This window comes from Maylandia zebra, linkage group LG2 (assembly GCF_041146795.1).
Source record: "Maylandia zebra isolate NMK-2024a linkage group LG2, Mzebra_GT3a, whole genome shotgun sequence".
In the NCBI taxonomy this organism is placed as follows: Eukaryota; Metazoa; Chordata; class Actinopteri; order Cichliformes; family Cichlidae; genus Maylandia; species Maylandia zebra.
The window spans coordinates 16950971-16973230 of record NC_135168.1 but is presented as its reverse complement, the minus strand read 5'-3'; the positions used below and the strand labels follow the sequence as shown (position 1 = coordinate 16973230).

Here is a 22260-nt window from a genome sequence, read left to right as displayed (position 1 = left end):
GGAAGAGGGGAGCTGGTGGTCTAGTAGTGTGGGGGATAGAAAATCCGTTTATCTGCTGACTAAAGTTACACTCCAGTGACCTCACTGACAATCTGAATAATTTCAAACAAGTCTCTGGAGGAAATCCTTGGTTTGCCAAGCAAACTGGGAGCATCCAAGTCCCAGTATACAGTATGCAATCAGCTGCAAGCTGAATCAGGCGCAAGTACCTCTGCTGCCATCCAATTTCTCCTCTGTATAGGTGGGTTTTATTTTGACTAGAAATTGCCCTGCTGAAGATAATGATTTTCCTGTGAACATGCACCTCAGGAGCTTAAAATATCAATATGTTTTGGCAAGTCTACTCATCTAGTCTAAAACGTTTTTTGGTGTTTTTGTCTATAATATGCAGCATTTTATATCCTGAAAGCCAAAATATGAAACCCCAATGAGAAAATTCTATTACATCAACAATAATTCTTAGCCAAATTAAAATAAGCCAATATAAGCAGTGGTGATGTATGTGCTTATTCCAATGCAAGCATATTGAGAACATTTGTTTGCATTTGTTTTTCACATTTACAGGATCATTTAGGGAGTGTAATATATGAGCAGGACCCTGCAGACAATACACACATAAAATTTAAAAAAAAAGATCTGCTTTGCATTTTTACACAGAGAAAAGTTAAAGATATTGAATAAAATGTACAGTTTGTAATGAAACTCAATGACATGAGACCTTAATTTGACCTGAAATTACTAAATAAGCCAAACTTCTCCTCTTGAGGTGTTTTTACTGTGAATTATTCTTGTTATATAACATGTTATCTGTGTGGAGAAGAAAGGAGACGCTACAAATTAACTATAAAAAAAAGAATGGGGGTTGAGAAATGTCCAGTTTTCCACTCAATATGCTGCCCCAGTTAAAAAGATGTTTGTTGACCTTGGGATATAACTTTGGGCTATCCTGTCAATTTAAAATAACAGAGTTTTAGAAGTCTATAGAAAGGGGATCCGGTAACTGTGCTTTGCTGTGGGGGGCATTTTGCTGCCATTTGGTCAGCTTGTTCACTTAGAGCCAGTCCTCTGAAAGTGTGGCCCGCCAGCCAATGCAGCCTTCACATATAACAAGAAAAGAATCGAGTGCTGTGAATTTCAGTCATCCATATTTCACGTTTCACTACATACTGTAGCAGTACTTAACAAGGAAGGAAGCATTTCTCATCAATCTCTTCTTTTCTAGCCAGTACAGCACATTTGAATTCTGTACAATTGAAAACAGCCTCAAAACAAAACAAAAAAAGACAAAATAAATTAGCATAACATAAACTATAAACCTGTGGACACATTATAAACTCTAAAAGTGTTTGGTGTGACCCCTGATATTCCAAAAGGAAAACCACCTCATTGAAATCAATGAAAGGGAAACATTATTTCAGGAAATCTTTAAGGCAAATGTTTGAGATCTGCTTAAATATGGGGAAAAAAACTTGTTTCATTATTAACTACAGCATGTTACAGCATTTGGCTGATGGCTAAACATCTGTCCTTTGTTCTGAATATTTTAACATCAGATGACTGAAATCATGCAGAGAGGTGACCGTCTCAGTAGTCATGTATAATGATGGTTTTTACAACTTATTTACAAATACTAAATATTATTTTAATCCTAATCCGTCTCTTAGTCAGTCTTAATTCAGTAAGGCAGGTCTGTACTGCAGTGGTAATAAAATTTCAGATAAATACACAGGTAAAAATAGAACAAAAAATAATTAGAGTTAATCCATATTCATGAATAAGACCATACATTTATTTGTAATTGGTGTCTGTGAATATTTATATTTCCCTAATTTTTCTTCAGGCATATTCTAGTAGTATAGTCTACATATATATGGGGCCACATACAGTACCTGCCTTGTCATTTCTAATTAAAACAGTTTAAATTAATTCAGCTCTATGTGTGTCATATTTGAATATAAATGTGGAATGTTTGCCCCTTCGGCTCAGTCAGTATGGGGCTCTGAGAAGAAGCGATGCCCACCACGCCCGCTGTTAATCTGCTTCCCACCAGCAGAGGCAGCATTGAGCTGTGACAGCACAATAACATTAAAACCACGTCGGTGTAACTGCGCTGCGGTTGTTAGCAAGCGTCAACGTGACGGTGAACTGTCTTCACATGTCCCCAGAAGTTCACCTACTTGTCCTTACTGTCTGTGAGTGCAAGACTAATTCTCTCGGAGTTCTTATCATTGATAAAAACAGCCCGAGGACACTTAAGTTGAACTGAGCTTATATACTTCGCATTACTTGGCAAAGCATTAACTTTAACATTACATTTCCCATGTACAAGGTGTTTGTAGATTTGGCGAGCTTGCCTCTATTGAAATGCTTAATGGTGAGAGCGGTGCAGCAAACACAGCTTGTGGTCTGCCTGTAGAGGTCCACATATGTGGAAATTGTGCAATGCCTTAACACGTAACCAACTCAAACGTATTAAACTTAAATGCATTTGGTGTTTCTTAAAAGATGTTACTGTTGATTGTAATTTAACGAAAAAAATAAATAATTACTTAATGTTTAAGATAGTTCTGTGCGAGCATATAGTACAGTCTTGATTTTTGAACCACACCTCAATTTCGCATATTTTACTTCCAAGGAGCGTGCCTTTCTTGTAATTTCAGAGATATTACCGGTAGCCAAAAAACAGACATATCTTTGCATGATGTGGAGTCTGTGCTTAGAAAATTTGGAATAACTGGAGGATGAAAGTTATTTTAGGCTTTCCAGTCGTTCTGTGTACAGCAGATGAACAGTATCTGAACGTCATGTCCTTAAGAAATAGGAAAACATCAAAGACCTGAAACAGGAGCTGAGAGATGTGTCTGGCACTTAAGTTGATCAATTTACTGTTCACCAAAGCCTCATCAGAAATGGCCTCAATGACCCACTATCCAGTACGTTCTGGAAAGCATCTGATTGGCAGGATTTTAATTTTTCAGCAAGACAATGTTACTAAACACACTGCCATACAGCAAAAGCGTACCTGGATAGAAAAACTCACAGGGGAACACTGTCAGTCAAGTTTGCCTAAGAAAGTTCAGGCTGTGTTGGAGAATAAAGGTAGTCATACCAAATATTGGCTTTCCAGTTAGTTACAAGAAACCATGTTTTTTGCTTTATACTCTATTTGCCTGACTGTTTGCACATGTTTCAATAAATTGCTACACCTGTTTTCCATTTTCCTAGCAAATTATAAAGAAATGAGGGGTGGCTCAAGACTTCTGCTTGCTATTGGATACATGTGGAGCAGGTGCTTTCTTTTTCTAGCATCTTTGAACCTTTAGATATTCAGTACAGGCGATACTCTGGAATTTTCAGAGTTGAAAAATAAATTGATATGAACCTTGAATAGTTCACCCAAAATTCACTTTCTGAAATTTTCTCAAGTGAATGATGAGAAAAGAGATAAAACATCCAGGGTACCCATGTTTTTTCTCTCCTATGGCATTAATGTTGAAGGCAGTTACAGTAAAAGTTATGCTGAACAAAAATGTTGTTTCGGCTTGAAATTATGACACTTGGAGTTTAAAATTCATTTGGTTGCAGTTTTTAACCGATGTGGTTTTCATGTAACGATCCCTGTTTACTTGAAGTTACAAGGCCTCAAAATTACCTGAATTAAAAACTGGCAAATATCAACTCAATGCTTTGTACTTCAAAGGCATGGTAAATATTCATAGTATTAAAGAAATGTTGCATGGCTACATCAAATATACTCATTACTATACAAAAACAAAAAGTTGATTCTGAGTTGATTCAGGTGGCAACTGTTTCAGATTAGATTGATTTTATGATGTGGCCCATTAGTGTCTTTCTGTCTGCTGGCACACTCGTAGTCTGTGTTTTAACATATTAGTGTGGATTTTGTGGTGGAGTGTTTTTTCCTGTTTTCAGTGGATGTGACACGTTGCATTCAAGTCATTTAAATAAATCAAAATGTGATCATGAAAATTCAAAAGCACTTTTGACTTTTTTAAGCATTTGAGCTTTAGCTAGGATTTTATTGAATCCTGTGGTTAAAATTTTCATGATTTAATGACTTTGATATAAAGCAAAAAAAACCAAAAAAACCCCCACGCATGCCCAGCGAAGTAGAAAAATAAGAGTCCAAAAAAGTGTTTTTTTTTCCTTCTTGGATAGAAGAAAAGACATAGCTGTCAAAATGTATCTGCCACAGAAAGAAAGATGAAAAACTTCAATCATAATTTTAAAACTTGGCAGGTTTCAAACACGTTTTGCAAAAAATGGTATTTAAATATTGATATAACAGCAACAGATTTAGATTTTTTTTTTTATCTGCCAGGCATGCTCACACCCTTTTCTGTTGTTTCTTCCACTTGTGTCTGTCATCATTTTGTTCTGTGGCAGCAAAATGGTAAAAATAAACCAAGAGTGCGATTTAAGCTGTATTTTGTAAATTGGATATCTAGCACTTCAAAGATGTTGTCGCCATGAAGCTTAACAACTTCTTAAACATTTTCTTTCTTTAACGTCTTCCTGATTGATTAGCGCCCATGAAAAAATGTTGAATTATCAAGTCTCCTTCTGTTAAAAATATCTTTATATTTAGTGTTGAAATGTCAGGAAGAGTTGCCCCCCTGTCTTTATATGCAATGTGAGAAAAGCAGCCATCACATTGACCTTGAAGCAGTCTCATGCAGTGTTTCAGTGGTTGTTTGGCCACGGTCCATTGACTTAGCATGCATGTTTCTTTCAGCATCGCCCTGTTCCTTATTCATAGATGTTTGCTCCACTCACAATTGGGAGCTGTGCAGTGCAACAGGGGGTTACTGTTTCCCACTTGGAGAGCTCACGGGTAACTGAGGGGAGTTGAAAGGTTCAGAACCTTGCATGCTGTAAGTTTCAAATGGCAAAGGAAAACCAATGAATTGAAAATCCACAGCCTTAAAGCATGTCATGTCAAAAATGCTCACAGCATGTGCACATTCTTAACAGAAACCAAAAGTTATTAAACATCCTGGAGTTCAGGTTTGTGTGCTATTCACTGAATCCAGCTGCTGCTTTAAGACTGTGGTTCCCTGTGAATGTCAGGTTTCCAACAAGGAGCGAACAGATAAATCTGAAGGCTTGGAAACTAAGCCGGAGGAGAAGAGAGCAGAATAGGATTTTTCATCAAAACAAATGTGTATTTATTACCGACATTTATGTAATCTTTGTTTTTTTGTTGCTTTATTGCTTATTACTTTGAATTGCATCTGTGACTATTATTCAAATAAAATGCAACCCACACCCCGCGATTTCACTTAAACTGTTTATGATGCTATTACCTTGTCACACCCACCCCTAAACAAAGCATTAACCAAAAAAAAAAAGAATTATTGTCGGTAGTAAACAGAAGTTATGGGGGAATAATAAACAGCTGTACAATAGTATTTAAAAATTAAAATTGGTGAGTCCTCCTTATCAACCAAGTTCAGTTTGTTTTCTGAACATGGAGGGCTTTCTAGCATCTGGTGAAGTGGCCCTTTGCATTGACTTTATTTGTGGGCGTTAACAGAAAAGGCTTGTGTGCTTTAATGATAAAAACAAGCATTTTTTAAATGTGTATCTCTACATGATATCCTATCTTTCTCTGTGTGCAACAGTCTGTTTTAACTTCTGTCTCCTCTGCCTAGAAAGTTGGCAGTTTGAATACAAAGTTAAAGTTACCATCAGTATGTCTGCTAACAAGGAGCTTTAGTCTGATGTTATTTGCAACTTTCTTTCTGAGTGGTCTTTTTACATGTGAATAAAGGTAACGTCATAGAACAGCCAAGACTTTAAGCAGAGTGAACGGGGTTTTTATCAGAGTTATTTTTTATAAAATCAGGACTTTGGCCTTGAGGAGAATAGGACTGGAAAATGTCTTTAAAGTAAAGGCTGGTTAAAGCCTTGGCTATTCTCTCTGTTGTTGCCCTAGTGAACAGTTGTGTGAACCAAAAGTGACTTCAGAACTGGCACGCACCACACTTCGGTGTAGTTTCAACTTGTCATCCACCTCTTGAATTTTGTAACCAGGCACATGGGGTTAAAGACATATCGGGTCAATCTTTATAGCCACTTCGCTGATATATCAGTACAAGAGCTCAGCAAATCCCAGCTCATACAGAGGGAGATGCTACAACAGCTTGAAAAGATAAAGTGGAGATCTACATTGAGGGATGAAAGATGAAATTGTCCGTGGTTGTTGGTTCAGAGATTTGAGCCTAAAACGTCTCCAAGTGTACAGTATTTCATTATGTTGTTATTCTGGTCCAGACCTTATTTTATGTGGGTTTAGAGAAATCTTAGCAGCTCTGAGAAACATTGAAAAAGAAATTGTAATTAGCAGGGCAAAACAGATGTTAGAAGGAAGCGTTGGCTGTGACTTTTGGTGCAAAAGTATTTTAAACAATCTGCTACAGGGTTTGGTGCCCTTTTGCAAAAGACTGAAAGACTCTTAACTTTTGCATTATGTTGTTCTTTGTGTTCTTTGTTTGTTTTGTAACACGAGCTATACTACAGCTTATATTTCGCTGTCTGACTAAAAACAGTGAGAGAAGAAAGTTGGGGATGGTAACAGTAGATGTTCAGCTATATTGAGAGTTTTGCATTTCTCAAGGGCTTTCTTTAATTATACTGGAGACAAGCTGACAGTAATTAGAAAGCTGTAAATTGAAGACTTATCAGCAATAAGTCAGAATTGGTCCAAGATTACTCATAATAATGGGGAGAGTTTTTGAGTAAAGGTCTTTTGGGGGAAACCATGCATAATGTCAGGAAAATGTATGGCACGCTTTAATAATATATTCCTATTTTCCAGAGTTATGGGTTACCACACATGCATGACAGTTGACAGTAAATTTCAAAATGTGCATTATTAAAATCTAGCCAGTGCCCAGTGTGGTGCAGTCAGTGTGATGCATACATAGAGCCAAGTATCTGTAAGGTGAGCTGTATGGGCGCTTATGGTAACTTGCCCAGTGCATGAATGGCAGAAATCTACTGAATGAGATGGAAAGTGTCTGTGAGCTTGGCAGGGCATGATTCATTGTGTACATAGTGGGAGATAGGTAGACTTCATTTCAAAGTCAATGCCAAAGCTTAGGTGTGCTCTAGGGGATTTAAAACCACATGCCGAAGTTATGATGGCAGCCTCTCGGGCATCCTGGGAAAAAGAATTGAGACTGTTTTTGTCTCTTGTGCTTTCAAGAGAAATAAATAAGACGTGCAGCATTTACTCAAGATTGCATGTTTTCCCTCACATACTAAGACTTACAGTTGTAGATCAGCCCTGCTGTGCCTGGGATATTTGGGGGATTTTGCTAAATTTTCATTGCCATATTTTGAGATTTGTTTATTTTTTTTATTTTTGAAAATGAGCTAAAATTCTTAATTTATTCTTAATTGGGTTTTTTTTTTTCACATAAAACATATTGGTACATACCAAAGATGTTTTAGCCCTCCATCAAAAAAAAAATTATGCCTGCCATTTAGAAAAATTTAGATTTAATTTACTCCAACTTAAATCAGATTTTTGTTTTGTTTTTAAGAAGAAAATGCAGAAACTGTGAGGTGAGGTGATAAAGATGCTTTACCTCGAGCTACATCCAGACAATCATTTTTATGTGCAGCGTTACACCCAGAGGCCCATTTTGAACCAAGACCAACCCACATTAATGTATTGTTGAGTAAGCTGAAAAATTTAGGCACATATAAATTGCACAGTGAAAATTAATGAAATTCATCAGTTTATTATAAAGAATATAATAGGTTTTTAGTAATTTTATCTTTAAACTGATATTAATGATTTATACTTCAAAATTTCTTTGAACTTTCCTTTCTTCAAGGCTCATTTGTTGAGCAGGGCTTATAGGCATATAGGCAGGGAGTAGCCATTTTCCTGCATTGAGGGCATTGTCTTCATCCATCCATCCATCCATCTTCCGCTTATTAAATTGAGGTTCCAGTCATCCCTCTGCAACCATTATTCAATATCCTTTTTTCATTTCTCTAAGGGGTTAGTTTGTTCAACCTTATGGCTGTTTTGGAAGTTCTGCTTTTTTAATTTTAGCACACTGAACGTCTTTGAGTTATAATATTTTCCTCTCTGGTCCTCCTGTCCATTCGTGGGTAAGATACTGAATACTTAGTTACTCTTTCCCCTCAGGCCAGGTATATTAAAGGCTGCATAATTTATTTTTCATTTTCCCCAAAGAATTACAGAGTCTGCGATCTATTTGTATGTGGACAATCCCCCTTTTCTCTCAAGCTCAAGGTTTTCTTACCACCTGGCTCGTTGGCCAGGTCGGTCAGTATTATTCAGATGCCTCCTTTGAGCAAGCTCCAACTACTGTTTGGAGTGGAACTGATGGTGGTAGTCCTTATTCTGTTCTGGAGAGCTGCTGCAGTTTGAAGGGCCAATCTAAGCAGAACCCACAGCAGGTTGAGAACCCCTTCGTGTGCCACTATGTCGAGCTCACCAAAGCTGAACGGATTAAAAGGACATTGCCAACTGCAGGTTGGATGGATGAATGCATGGATGTGTACCCCATTCGTCTGGTACTCACTGGAGGCTGAACTGAACTGGAAGCTGAATATATTGTTCTTATAATTGCATTATTTTGAAATTAATTTAAAAAAGGACACATGTGCTCCCCCACTTGTTTAATAGCTCAGCTGCTGTTATTGTTTATGTGTGAATGGTCAAATCAACGCACTCATTGTAGTGATAGCGGCTTTAAAAGAAAATCTGGTTATTTTAATGAATTATAGGACAACACAGTTTTAAAACTGTCTGGAGCTCCAAGAAAGATTACTGATTATTCACTAGAAGGAGGACTGGAAAGGTGCTTGCTTATGCCGCAGTTGTGACTGATCATAATGAGTTTAATGTCTCTGAGGAACTGTGCTGTATGGTGCAGTTAAACTTCTTAAAACTGTGCATATGTTTTTGTCTCTGACACAGCACTGTGCAAAAGCTGGTCCATTAATAACCCATTTAACACTGGGATACCGGAAAGAAGTTGATTGATTGTGCTAGCAAATATGGTAATCCACCTAGTGTGGCATAAAGACTGTGTTAGCGGAGAAGTGGAGCAGCAGCTGCTGCAGGCAGGGTTCCTACCTGGATCTGGAGAGTTACGACGCACAGAGAATGAATATGAATATGATCGCATTAAAAAAGTGAGTGCGACTATTAATGCCCTATAGCATAAAAGGACCATAATATGTCCGCAGGGGGTTAGTAAGGCTGTTGATCATTACCAACATTTTAACAATTATTTTTCAGGTTCATAGATCTTTTGAATTTCTAGACTCATTGTTCCGAACAAAACCTCCTACTCGATTATCGAGGCACTTTGAATGTCTGTCCCTCACTACTGCACTGACACACACTGAGGTAGAAGACCTGGCACGACATTTCATTTACAGAGGCTTAAGCTTTGTTCACAAGGTAGCCACACTAAAGACCAAGGCTTTAACATACAGGATTATACGAATATGTTGTCTAGAAGTTTTTTGTTTGTAGTTAGACAAGTCTCTGTTTGGGGTGGGAGTGGGGTGGGGGGCAGGTGTATATCAAACCTTGAAAAGAACTGGATTGGTTAGTAGGGGCGCTGGCGATGGGTGTAATTTGTGTAGGAGGATTCAAGGCTGTTTCAGAGTTCGATAAAGAACATTGATCTTTTTTTCTTCTAAAGGCCAATGAAACAAAAAGTCTGAAAAATCTGCCAGAGAATTACAGTATACAACACAGCTGTTGAAAATATTTTTAATTAAATGTGTTTTCCACCAAAAGACCAAGTTCTTTATATCTCCTCCACATGACAAAAAAAAAGTAGGTTTGAAATAAAAGGAAGTAATTTCAAAGCAGAAATCCTGCAGGCATCAGGCAACAGAGGAAGGCTTTTGAAGACATGTAAAGTCACAAAAAGAAAGTTTCAGTATCTCCTCTCTGTCCGGCACATCACAGTGACACACTGCTCTGCTGGTGCAACCTGCTGACCTCCAGTGAAAAGCGCGTGGACCCACAGAGCTGCCACAGCAGCACCATTGTTGTCTGACTTAGTGTCAGCCCCAAAGAACAAGGAAGCGGGGTCACCATCCTGCTGTCACTCATCTCCCTTCACTGGAGAATGGTTTTGGATGTCTTAGAAAGTGCAGCTCAGTGTTTGACTGTGAAAAAAAACAAGTCAAGTCTTGTCAGATTTATTTATAAAGTGCTTCTGATGGAGGAGATCTTTGCAGTGAGGTGCATAAAAAAACCCGAGGGTGTAAATGCAGATAAAGATGAGGGATAAAAATATGAAGGAACAAATGCACTGCAGGTTTCAACATAACAGTTGTTTAGCGTGTAAGGCGTGTAAGGCGGTATAAGAGGAGTGGTTAACGTATCGTCTTCTCTGGGGATGTCCTGTGCCTTGCTACTTGCTCGAACCTATCCGTTTCACTGACACAGACATTTCCACAGGGCTTGTTTTTTCTTTTCCCCCCCTCCTTTCCTCCACAAGTGTGATTTTGTTTAATTCATGTCATGCAAAGGTCAAACTTGTTTTTACACAGTCCAATGAATAATTGAAAATGCAGTCGAATTGGAGGTGAAAAGTGAATATTCTCACTTTTTAAAAAAAAATATTTCCAGGCTGCATCTGTGCAAAGCTGTGAGGAATCTGTTTTAAGATGTAATCTCTCCACTTCATCACAGTTGCTTGACTTTGACACTCAGCCTAATTAATCCAAAGCCCTCACTTTAATTGCCTTAATATATTGGCTCTTTGTCTTCTTTATCTTGATTTTCTCATGACGTCTATTTCCCCGTAATTGATTTGAAAGGAGATCTAATCTCCCTGCCGAGTGTGGGCCACGTATTGATAGCTTTAGTTTAAATCAGCGACAGTTTTGCGGTTCTCATTGTCTTCACTAATTATTGTGGGCTTGATGTATTGTCTTGGCCAACCAGTATTGAACCTGCAGAGTGTTGGAGGAGAGTACACATTCACCATTCTTGTTTGGTTTTTGACAGGAAAAGACCAATGAAGACGACCAGATGGTGGTCTGCTGCGATTTTGCTGTTGGGGCTCGCTGCGCTTGGCACCAACGGGAGACCCAGCAAGGAGGGATTTGGGTCACCGCCCTATCGACCAGTCGTGAGATTTCGACACAAGGTATTGATTGCCTTTCTGTTTTTTCATGCTGTCCGTAACAGGTCTGTGTGCTTTGGCCAAGTATGAAGCTCATTACACCGGCACCGTCTTCCTACATCATATGACTCTCCTGCGGTTGTTGTTTTTCTGCCCACTTGATGAATCATTATCCCTCCCTCTGAGCCAGAAGACTGTCATTTCAAAAACAACATCAGATTAATGTGAGGAACAGATGAGCAAAGATGAAGACGAGCTTTGAAAGAAGATGCTGGCATGGCATTTTAGCTGAGTGTTTTAAGTAAAAGATGTAATTGAACGCTTATTGACTTAGTAATAGAGGGCAGGCCCCAAAAGCAAATTCCGCCGCTTTTATTAATTTCTTGCTACATCTTAAGGAACAAGATATTTTTTTAAAAAGTTTCTAAAATAAGTAGCATGCTCATTTTTTCTCGTCTGATCCAGTTACAAAACACAGCAGGCATGGATCAATTAGAACCAGACTAGGAAAGAAATTGACTGTTTTGGCAGATGGAGAGTTGAGGAAAACAAATTGTTTTGTCAAGAGGCATTAGTCAGATTGTGGTCCTTCAGTACTCATTTCCCCTAAGCCCCCTTTTTGCAATTATGTTTGCTAGTAAACACTTCTTTCAGTCCAGTCCATGATAAGAATTAGCAGTGACAACAATAGGAGAAAAAAGTTGTTTTCCTTTGTGGGTATTTTTTGTTTTACTTTAAGAAAATCTCTCGTCTCCCGGCTACATTTCATGTTTGTTTATGTCGGTCTGTTACAATCACGTCTGTGTGGAATGAATGGCAAAGACAGTGGTACTAAAGGGCGGGTAGGGTGAGAGGTAGTTAGAAAGAGCGGGAGTCAGAGTGAACAGATGGTAGGAACGTCATTGCGCTGTATCATAGTTGAGTGGGGAGCTGGAAGCGATGCAAAGCTGTTGAATCGACACAATGGTCAAAATCACTTTGACCTTTGAAGAACATTTTTTCACAGCGATGCTTTCTAAACATGTAGACTACACATATCAGCTATTTGGGACTTGTGATTCTTTCTAGCAACATCTAATCTGAAAATTGAGTATTTTAAGAAAGTGAAGCGATTTAAACTTCAATACCCAAACATCTTGTAATATGGTGCCAATAAACTGCAGAGATAGCACTTCTGCCAGACTGCAGTGCTTTATACCAAAGGGAGGCGCAGCAAATGATCCATCATCCACCTCTGCATGGACAGGGATGGATTCCATCTAACACGACCTGGCAACTTAAAAAAAAATCCCCCCAAAAAACGTACCTCTCTAGCGAGTTATATGATTTGTATCTTTCCATATCCTACATATCCGAGGATGAGGCAGAGCAAGAAAAACTATGTTCCAGGAAAGCAGATGTAATGTCATTTGCTTTAGCTTGTATTTACACTTGGGAAGGAAGGATTTCAGGGATAGCTGGTGATTTTTGAACTGAATTCCCAGACTCATTGTTAAGAACAAAAATATCAACAAGTAGGCAGAGTGGCTTCCAGGCGCCTAAATCTATAAGATTTACTTTTGAGGGCTTGATAAGATGCTTATTTTATGCACTAGTTACATTTGGAATAAAATGAAAAAAATAAAAATATTGTCTAATCCATTCCTCTTTTTGCAGCGAATGTAAAATCCAAAAGTGGAGCTTACTTCTATCCGGGCCTGTGAATAATCCAGAGTTACCTCATCTTACCTTGGGAATGGCTTGATGCTGTTTCATTTTAAAAATATAATTTTTCAGTTTGAGTGGAGGAAACAAAAATACACTCTGTTAAGATGCATTTAATCTGCTGGAGTTCAATCCAACAGTGCTACTGGGCTGTTTTTTTTTTTTTTTTTGACAACATTGGATAATAAAGGAGAGAGACAGGAAGGAAAGGGAAGAAGGAATGACGCCAGCAAAGGGCTCATGGTGGAGAGCAACCCAGAGCACTGCAGTAAGAATTAATCTATGTACATAGTGATCTAGCTCTACCTCAGCACTTCCATTAATTCTGATAAAACAATATGCAAACAACAAATTTCTTTGCCTTGTTGGAAATTTGTTTCTTTCCTAGTTTTGGCTAAAAAAAAAAAGAGTTACACATGTCTTAAGCAGATAATAAATCAGTGGTAAACACTTCCTTTAAATATTAAGAAATGTTAATGTAAGTAATAAAATGCAAGTGTTTCAGTGATATCTAGTTGTAATGAATATGACCCTTTTCACTTGTAGTGTCTCTTTAATCTCTCCACTGCAACACAGTCCAGTATTTCTACTTTCCCATTACTCTCTCTTGTACTGAAGAGAGTGTACTTTCCAATGTTTTGCAGCACCATGTGAATAAGGCAGACATATTTTCTTTAAGTACTTTTAATCTAACCACCAGTACATTTTGAAGCTGCATGGTGCTTTTTTCTTTATTGTATTCAGCAGTACATTATCTCTTATTGAAACTAACTGGTTCAGACTTTGTCTCTTTTCGCTAGTGTGGTTTGGAACTGCAGTGACTTTAATAATTAAGGTAATGTATACCCACATGTAGCGGAAATCTGACGAGAAGCCACAAAAATGATATATGTGCTTTTCCACTCCAGTGAAATTAATGTGCCAGGCGCTGTGATTACATCTCAGAGGAATGTCATTACAGCATCTGCATACCATTACAATTCGTCTTGCGAGAGGACAGAGGTAAACTGCACTCATCTATCTGCCTGTCAAATGAGACTGTGGAAATTTGCAGCCCTTTGGTGGAAAAAAAAGCCAAAAGTAAGCCCTTTTTCAAATTATGTCATTGGCCTTTTTGTTGCTTAGAGAATTTCTCAGCTCTTGTCTGGACTGCAGAGAGACTCGGGTCATGCTCTTGTCAATAAAGCTGAGCGAGCTGTGTTAACAGTTGTTTCAAAGTGAATTATTGTGGAGAAGTAATATCAAGTTGAAAAACATAGTCGGCTCAAAATAAAAGTACAGTTTAAAAGTAGATGATAAAGTCAATGAGATAAAATAACAATTTCATATTCTCTAATGTGCCTCATTTAAAAAAAAAAACTAAAGCTCTAGCAGTGAAATATAGGGATGGAAAATAGCGAACTGTGCTTTGCTTCAAGCTGGGAAGGTTAATGCGATGTCTTTTCCTGTGCTTCGAAGGACAGCATTTGGCTTGGGTAACGTGATCGGACACAACGTTATAAGCTTTCCTCACAAAGAGTTCAGTCACCACGTGGTCATAAACAGCTGGTCATGTGTTCTACTCCCATGTGTAATTCCCATGGCATTGTTTCAGAAATTCACTGTGAAATCCTTTACATGGGGTCAGGTATAGGACACGGATCCCTGCCTGTAGTTATTATGGGTTTTATTGCATACGCCATTTAAAGTGGTGGTTGTTGCTACTCTTAATCTCCTGATACTTTGAGATCTTTCAGCCAAGGTCTTACATGAAGAGTTTAATTGTAAGAATGATGGAGGGCTCAGTGTGCAATTTGTGAAAATCACGTAGAAGTGCCAGGCTTGCTCAGCATGAGGGACTACAGCAATTTCTGTGAGTTTTTGTCGCTTTGACATCAAGCTGTTATGTCAGGACAAACAAAATGGAAGCAAGGACAACTGTGTGTGCAAAGCCCCATCCATCCTGCACTGGCTTGGCCACATGGCAAATCTAGATTAACAGGGGATAAGCAGAGCGAGGGAGAGAGGGAGTGGGGGTGGTGGGCAAATTAGATTGAGATAAAGAGACGGGGAATGGGAGGAACAACAAGATTGAACAGCAAAATTCACAAGAAACAGCTTGTTGTACAGTAGCGTCAGTTAAAGCTGCAACAGGCAACATTTGGCCTAAACGTGACTTCTGTCAGTATTATTTCCCCCTTCGTCTTCCTCCTCCTCCCTCTCCTCCTCAGCTGGTCAGTTTGAGCCCCAACCCTTGTCACTCATCTTGATGAGCTGTCTGCTTTCAAATGGCAGCCAGCCCGAAACTGAGGTAACCAGCTTTTGTATCGTCTCCGCAGGGGCCGAAAAGGCAGAGATGCTGTACGGAGCCAGTCTACTAGAACAATAACAATGTGTTGACCTGTGGTTTTCAAAGTCTTTCTGCTACATGGTTATTTTCCCTGTTCTTTTGGTTTATTTATTAATAGTTGTTACTTGTCAACATGATGAGTCTTAGCAATACAACTACTGGCCTCACCATCCTTTGTCAGAAACAGTTTGAACACAGCTACCCACAGACAATTATAAACGGATAAACCATGAAAAGACAGCAACGGTGTTATGATGCAAAGAGGCAAAATTACACATTTGTTTTCTTGAACTTCTTGACCGTGTGAAGCATTTGTTAGAAATTTAAGTATTTATTTGTCTGGGCATGCTGTTGCAGATACAGATACTGTGCATAATTCTAGCAAGGTACAGGTGCTGGATCTGTGCATTACATTACAGCATATTAAGGAAAAAGAATGACTCTCAATTCATGGAATTTAAAATAATCTACTGGAATATGCACATGTCTGTTTTTGTTCACCTGTGTACATTGTTGTTGGATGACCTTACATCAGCCCTGGCAAAAATTGGATTCAGCTCTGTTGTTTTGTCACTCTTCTCTATTGGTCAAACAAATAAACCAGTCTTGCTCATAAGGAATAGTACTGCGTACCGTATTCTGGTCACTTGTCATACTGGTATGTTGCAATTTGTTGTCATATGTTTCCAGATGGAGTGTATTTGGAAGTTGGTGGTCTGGAGAAGTGAGGTTTGTGAGATCTGAAGCGGGAGAAAGAAAAGACAAGGGGGAGGTGTTGCTGGTGGAGTGAGGATGGTTGAGAGACAGTGAGAAACACAAAAAGGGGAGAAAGAGAGATAGATGTAGGCGGTCAGCCAGCTAGCTGTGACAGGAGCAGATGAAGCACGAGTTGTACAGCTGGGTGCTTCACTGTCCCCGGAGTCTCGGGGCAGAAGAGACAGGCCTGCCAGTGGCTCAGGAGAAATCACTCTCTTCAAACGAATGAAGTGTGAACATTGTCTGCTATATGCAAATAAGCCCTATTTGATATCTTCCCTACCTGTAGTGCAATTCTAAATGTCAGCTCCTCTAGTGTGTGTGTATGTGTGTGTCTGTTTGGTGGGAGGGTTATACAAAGAATGTCAGAGAGCCACAGGTGTTTTCTCTGATTTGTATCTGATGGTCAGCAGTGTTTCCTGAAACATCCAGAAAGATGATGAGCAGAGAAAGCTGTTACCACATCACAATGTTTAACTTGAGCTTTAGTGATTGCTGGGTGATGTGCCTGCGCATCGAAGAAACCACGTGATGGATTTTCCATATAATGTCATAGCCACATTGGGGACTGTCAGAGTTATGTATTCATCCTCAACTTTCACAAAGAGAAGGCTGACATTTGTGGTATGTCTTGAAGACCATTGTCATTAGGAATGCATGGATTGCAAATTCTGGAAACATACCAGGGTAAAATCAAACTTGGACCCACTGCTAGTGCTTTGTAATAAACATGGTAAAGAAACTGTGCAGTTAATAGTAACCACTAAACACTAAGTTACTAATTTTTGGTAATTACTGGTACAGTTACATGTGTTATGTGTTCCTATTGATATTTATACATTAATATTTTGTCATTATAATTAAGAACTAAGAAAATGTAATTGTTTTTCACACTTTTTTGTATTATGTGTTTATTATTTTTTAATAAAAATCAGTTAACCTCTTTTAGATATTGTTTACAATAAATCACTATATCAATATTTATTAGATTATCAATCATATGGATGTTCTTTTGTGTGGGGTAGGGATTTCATTAACAGCAGGGCTCAGTATGTACAGACCCAGTATAGTCTAAATAAAAATATGACAATGTCAAATGTATACACATGGTACCCAGGAAGCAAGATAAGCTGTGCTACTCCTTCAGTCAGAATTGATATTTAAAGTCACATCTCTTGGATATGCTTACCCATATATCTTTAAAACACATTAAGTGCATAATATCCTGTTTTTTAATTGACAGGTAATTAATAGCGCATTAGGAAGAAAATGCACAGTAGGTCGATTTCTGTGCAAACTGAGAAAATGGGTAAACTGCTGTTTTCTTCATGCATTCAGGGACCACAGTTCATTATTGACTGTAGACCCGTTGCATAATGCATCTTCCTCATAACGCCACCCAGCTCGAGCTGCTAGAAAGAGAATCTGATTTTTCTGTACAAGAACGAGAAGGATGAGCTATGCAGATTTCACTGTAGAGAAATCAAATATTTATGCATCTTTCTTTCGCATTCATGGTTTCTGGAGAGCAGTTACTTAGAATAGTAGTCCTGATAGCAGCATTTTCTACAACTATGCTCAATAAGCATGCAAATCTGTTAAAGCGCGGCTACTCAGAAGGTCCTAGTTGTTTGCTCTTTGGTATATTTGTAATATGTTTTTTCTTTTTCTTTTTTTTTACTGCATATTTTTTTCTGTTACACTACATTTATACATTTATTTGTCAATTGAAGAAGCATCTGGACTACTAATTTGGTTAACTTGTTCAAAAAAGAAAGTTAAAACACTTGGATACAATGATCTAAATAGATGTAAATAGATATCAGAAGCTAAAGAAACATATCTAATGACTAAAAGCAAGAAGAAGTCAATAATATGTATTAAATAATATGTAAGTAAATAAAATCTCAGAGCTTAAGGTTTGTCTGTTATCCGTGTAAGTGAGTCAAATTGCCGTGTAAAGGTACACTGTTGTTTTTTCTGTTGTTTCATTCAGACATTCAGAGTTCTTGCATTCAGAATGAAGTCCTTAGGCTTTGTGTGATGATTGCATTGAGATGTGAAACACCATTTTTCAGAAGAATGTTAATATACTGAATGGACTGCAGAATGTCATTCATCTAATACAAGGACATGTAACTGCACTCATTTACCTTAATGTTGTAGGTTTTGATCTCATAGATCTTATCTCTGTTTTCTTTTTTGCTTTTCCAACAGGATGGCGTTCCAGAGAACCTGAGAATAAAAGGTGAGTTTCTGCCTTTGATTCCTCCTTCTTCCTCCTTCCTTCCTGTATGTCAACATGTTGTGTACAAGGGGAGGGGTTGTTGAAGCTACAGCCTAAGTGAAGCACTTTTGCTTTTTTGTAGTATAAAATATTTATGTAGCCTTTTTTTTAACTAAAAGACAAAAAAAGAGCACATTTGATCAAAAACACCACAATAAGAAACCTACTGGGAGCATAACACTCTCTCATCTCCTCTTTCTAAAATTTTATCTCCTACACCAAAAAGATTTCATGCAATGGTCACATTCTTGTACAAAGCTTGACTTTTCACTTATCAAGATATATTTAAACCCTAAATGAATATTTTATGTTACTAAACTAAAATATACAGTAGCCAGCAGCCATTAAATAACAAAACTATCATCAGACACCAAACTGATAAAAGTCGTCGTTCTGAACGCAAACAGGAAAGACGAAAATCCAAAGACAACAGCAATTAAAAAGTTCTGTTTGGATTCCTTCAAAAACTGAAGTTATCAGGTCTGTGTGCAAGAAATCTGGTTGGTATTTTTTTGCTTGAAATGCCTGTGTCTAATTGTAATACTATGAATTGTGACTAAGCTTGTACAAATGTTGAAAAAAAAAGTAGACCTCAACCTAAACTTCGTCAGCTGCATGAAAACATGTTTTCAAGTTTTTGTTTGGAGACATTTTGCAGACCCTCCGCCAACATGTTTTGTATCTGCTCAAAATAGTTTTTTTTCACCAGTATATAGAGGGTTTTTTCACATTATACTATAGACATTTTTCACTCATTTAACCTCCTGCAATGCCAGGAGAATTAGGTCTGAGGGTACCTTTTCACACATGTAGCACATAAAAAGGATAGTCCACAAATGTATATAGTCAGGAAGGGTTTAGGGAAGCGGTGGTGTGGTGAGTAGTAAATACAAGGAAGGGAATGCAGATCAACGGGTAGCTAAGATGACTGTTTGAATCAGACATGTTACATACAGCTCAGCTGAGTAATATCTATAAAAGTTCAGTGCTGCATTGCATGCTTGAAAGCAGATTAAGTGAGCACTAAATGGTTATACCCTTCAGCATCTATAATGGGAGGTTTTCTCATACTTTACTTTCAGCTGGGTGTTTTTGTGCAATGAGATATGTTACTCTTGATATGCTCAGTCCATGAAAGTGATTGAATTATATTTCCATAACAAGGAGCCGTGTGAACAAGTTAAAAATGCAGCGCAGAGTTTTCAATAAGCCATTTATCTTTAACACCAAATGCAGTCGTTCTCAGCTTTAACAAAAAAATTTGTGCCGTGAAGGTCCAGCAACCTAAACAAAGTTGGATAACCTTAACTTTAAATGTAATTTTTTAAAAATGTACTCAGGACACACACACAGTATATTAACCAGTTATTGCATCGATAATGTTCATTTGAGTTTAATGTGTGGCTCTGTTCATTTGCAAAACTTTTCTCTTGGTCAGACAAATCGAAATTTGAAATTCTCTTTGGAAAAACATGCATGTTGCATTCTCAAGACCAACGAGGAGAGGAACCATCCAGGTTGTTATCAGTGCTAACTTAAAAAACCTGCATCTCTGATGGGATGGAGGTGCAACCTGTACATATTGCATTCTGTTTTTACGTACATTTTCCACCGTGTCCCAACCTTTTTTGGAACTGGGTTTCTATAAAATGGTAGGAAAAAACTGATAGTTGCAGCAGTACTTGGCACTATTATCTCCAACCAGCTTCAACTACCTCTGTGGATCTGGACAGTGGTGATGCATTAATGCACCATGCTCTTCTTGCTGGTTGACAGATACATCTCATCTGTCAACCCGTCACCTTTCTAATGTCTTCTCTTTCTCCTCTAAACAAGAGTCAATGTCAGGCAAAAGGTGGTCCTGCTGCCCAACATGCCTGCCACTAAGTGTTTGAAAGGGGCGCTAAATGGACATCTCCCCATTTTTCCTTGCCAGGGAAGGTCGAAGCAGTAATTGTAGAGGGTGCATTACCATAAAGGGCGGCCCCAGCTGTCTGCTGTGATTCACTTTAATGCACCATGTTCTGTAAGCCGAGAGGGGAGCTCTCACTTTGGCCAGTTTTCAGCAAACTCATTTCCAGCCGCGATAACGAGAAGGCAAGCAAACTGTAGGGAAAATCATAAATTATTCAAGTATCACCATGTACATTGGAGCCCTCTCGTTATTGTGAAACTGAGGTTGATTTAGCATTAAAAGGCCCAGTTTTAGAAGCTACGTCAAAATTAACGGATTGAATAGACATCTAGCAAGTCAAGATCAGAATAAAAGTCCCCCCCACCAAATTTAGTTTATAAAGCTGTTGTGGTTTCATGTCACTTGGTCAACTTTGAGGTAACCAGCAATCACATACATTTATTAGTTTTAAGATGTAGTTACAGGGCAGACATCTGGAGCAGGGCACTTACCTAATTAATGTTTCCTTCACAAATATAACTTGATATTTCTTACTTTAATTAACAGAAGCCACACCGACTCTTCCTGTATACTAAAACAGATGAAAAAGTGTGTTTATTATTCAGCTTTACCCTCACAGAAAATAAATATGCTAGAGTAGAGTATTTTAAAGATGCCACTGTTTATCTCTGGGTTTTCTACAGATCCACTGAAATACAACAACAAAGTCTAATATTATCCACAAACATGGTTATAACAGGAAAAACCCCATGCTTTTTAATTGTGACTCTTTAATGTGTTGTACTGATTGATGTTGTTCTAATACATAAAGTCATGGTAATGCACAGTAAATCTGACAAATTGTAATGTATAGAAAATATGTTGAATATAATCATAAGAATACAAAAAAATACAGATCCAGAAGTTGAATTTGACTTTTTTTTTGCAGTTGTAGCTTTTATCTTAAAAACCGAACAGTTTGGTGTAGGTATACCAGTAGAAGCTCTAAATAGTGCAAATAGTTAAAGCACAGATCAAAGTGGTAAAAGTGTCTTCAAAATCCTTGGTTTGTCTGAGCAACAGTCCAAAATACAAGACTTTACTGTCATGTGCGATAAAGAAATTGTCAAATATTGCTGTAGATATTATTGCACTGATGAATAGCTTTTCTCTCATAGTTTATATCAGTAACTACTACGTTACTGATATAAACTGATATTTTATAAAATGTCCAAAATGTATTATACAATCTCATCATTGTTCAATATGAATTCTCATTTTTTGATTTTAAGAAGAATTATAAAGGTGCAAGAATCCTATTTTAAAATGCTTTCCCCCTCAGTTTCACAACTAGTTTTGTTGTGTGGTTTATTGAGAAATTCTCTCTGTCTTTTTCCATGTTCATACATACTTGAATGTGTTCTCTTGTCTGAGACTGTTATATTTTTTTACCCTGTGATATACTGGCGACCTGTCCAGCCCTGAACAAGATGAGCAGTTTGTGAAATGGATGGATGAAAATTACATTCCTGCATTTACTGTGGATGCCAAAGCAAAACAAAAAAATCATAGATGGAATGAATGAAGCGCCTTATAAACTCGAACTGAATGTCAGCAAGGAAGAGACAAATGCCAAACGTATTCCAGGATGCTCGGTAATTGGAGTCCCAGAACGAGCACATACCACACTAAGCGAGCTTGTTATGCATACTACAGGAAGACCTTGGGCTGCTGGTGAAATGCAATTTTACAAAATAAATGGGCTGATTTAGTCATATGAAAAATGTGATTGAGCTTTTTAAGATTGTCTTCCCATTCTCATTACATGTAAGAAATGTCATTGGTAGCAGCACTATTAAGATTAATGACTTTTGCTGGTGTAGTGTATAAACAAGACACAGTAAAATAAACTTGCTGGTGTTCAGAGAACCTTGTTTTATTTAGCCAACAATTGATTTTCTTTCATATTAAGATGTATGATTCCGATATTAAAAAGCTTGGTCAGAGAGAGGGGAATAATGTTTTGCATTGGGGTATTTTTGTTTCTCGAGATTTGCCACCTAACACATCCCAAAGTGTCCTTGGGAAAGTTGCTTAACTCAAGTTGCCCCACATGGTGAACAGAGTG

At 38.0% G+C, this 22260-nt stretch overlaps 1 protein-coding gene across 2 annotated transcripts in view; it reads left to right on the top strand.

Annotated features, from left to right (window-relative positions):
* fstl5 (follistatin-like 5) overlaps positions 1-22260 on the top strand; it is a 198118-nt gene that overhangs the window by 24351 nt on the left and 151507 nt on the right. For both annotated transcript variants that reach the window (XM_012919780.3, XM_004553652.3), the window contains exons 2-3: positions 11045-11186; positions 18169-18199. In XM_012919780.3, the coding sequence (XP_012775234.2) occupies positions 11045-11186; positions 18169-18199 (173 nt within the window). The remainder of the gene's footprint in view (positions 1-11044; positions 11187-18168; positions 18200-22260) is intronic.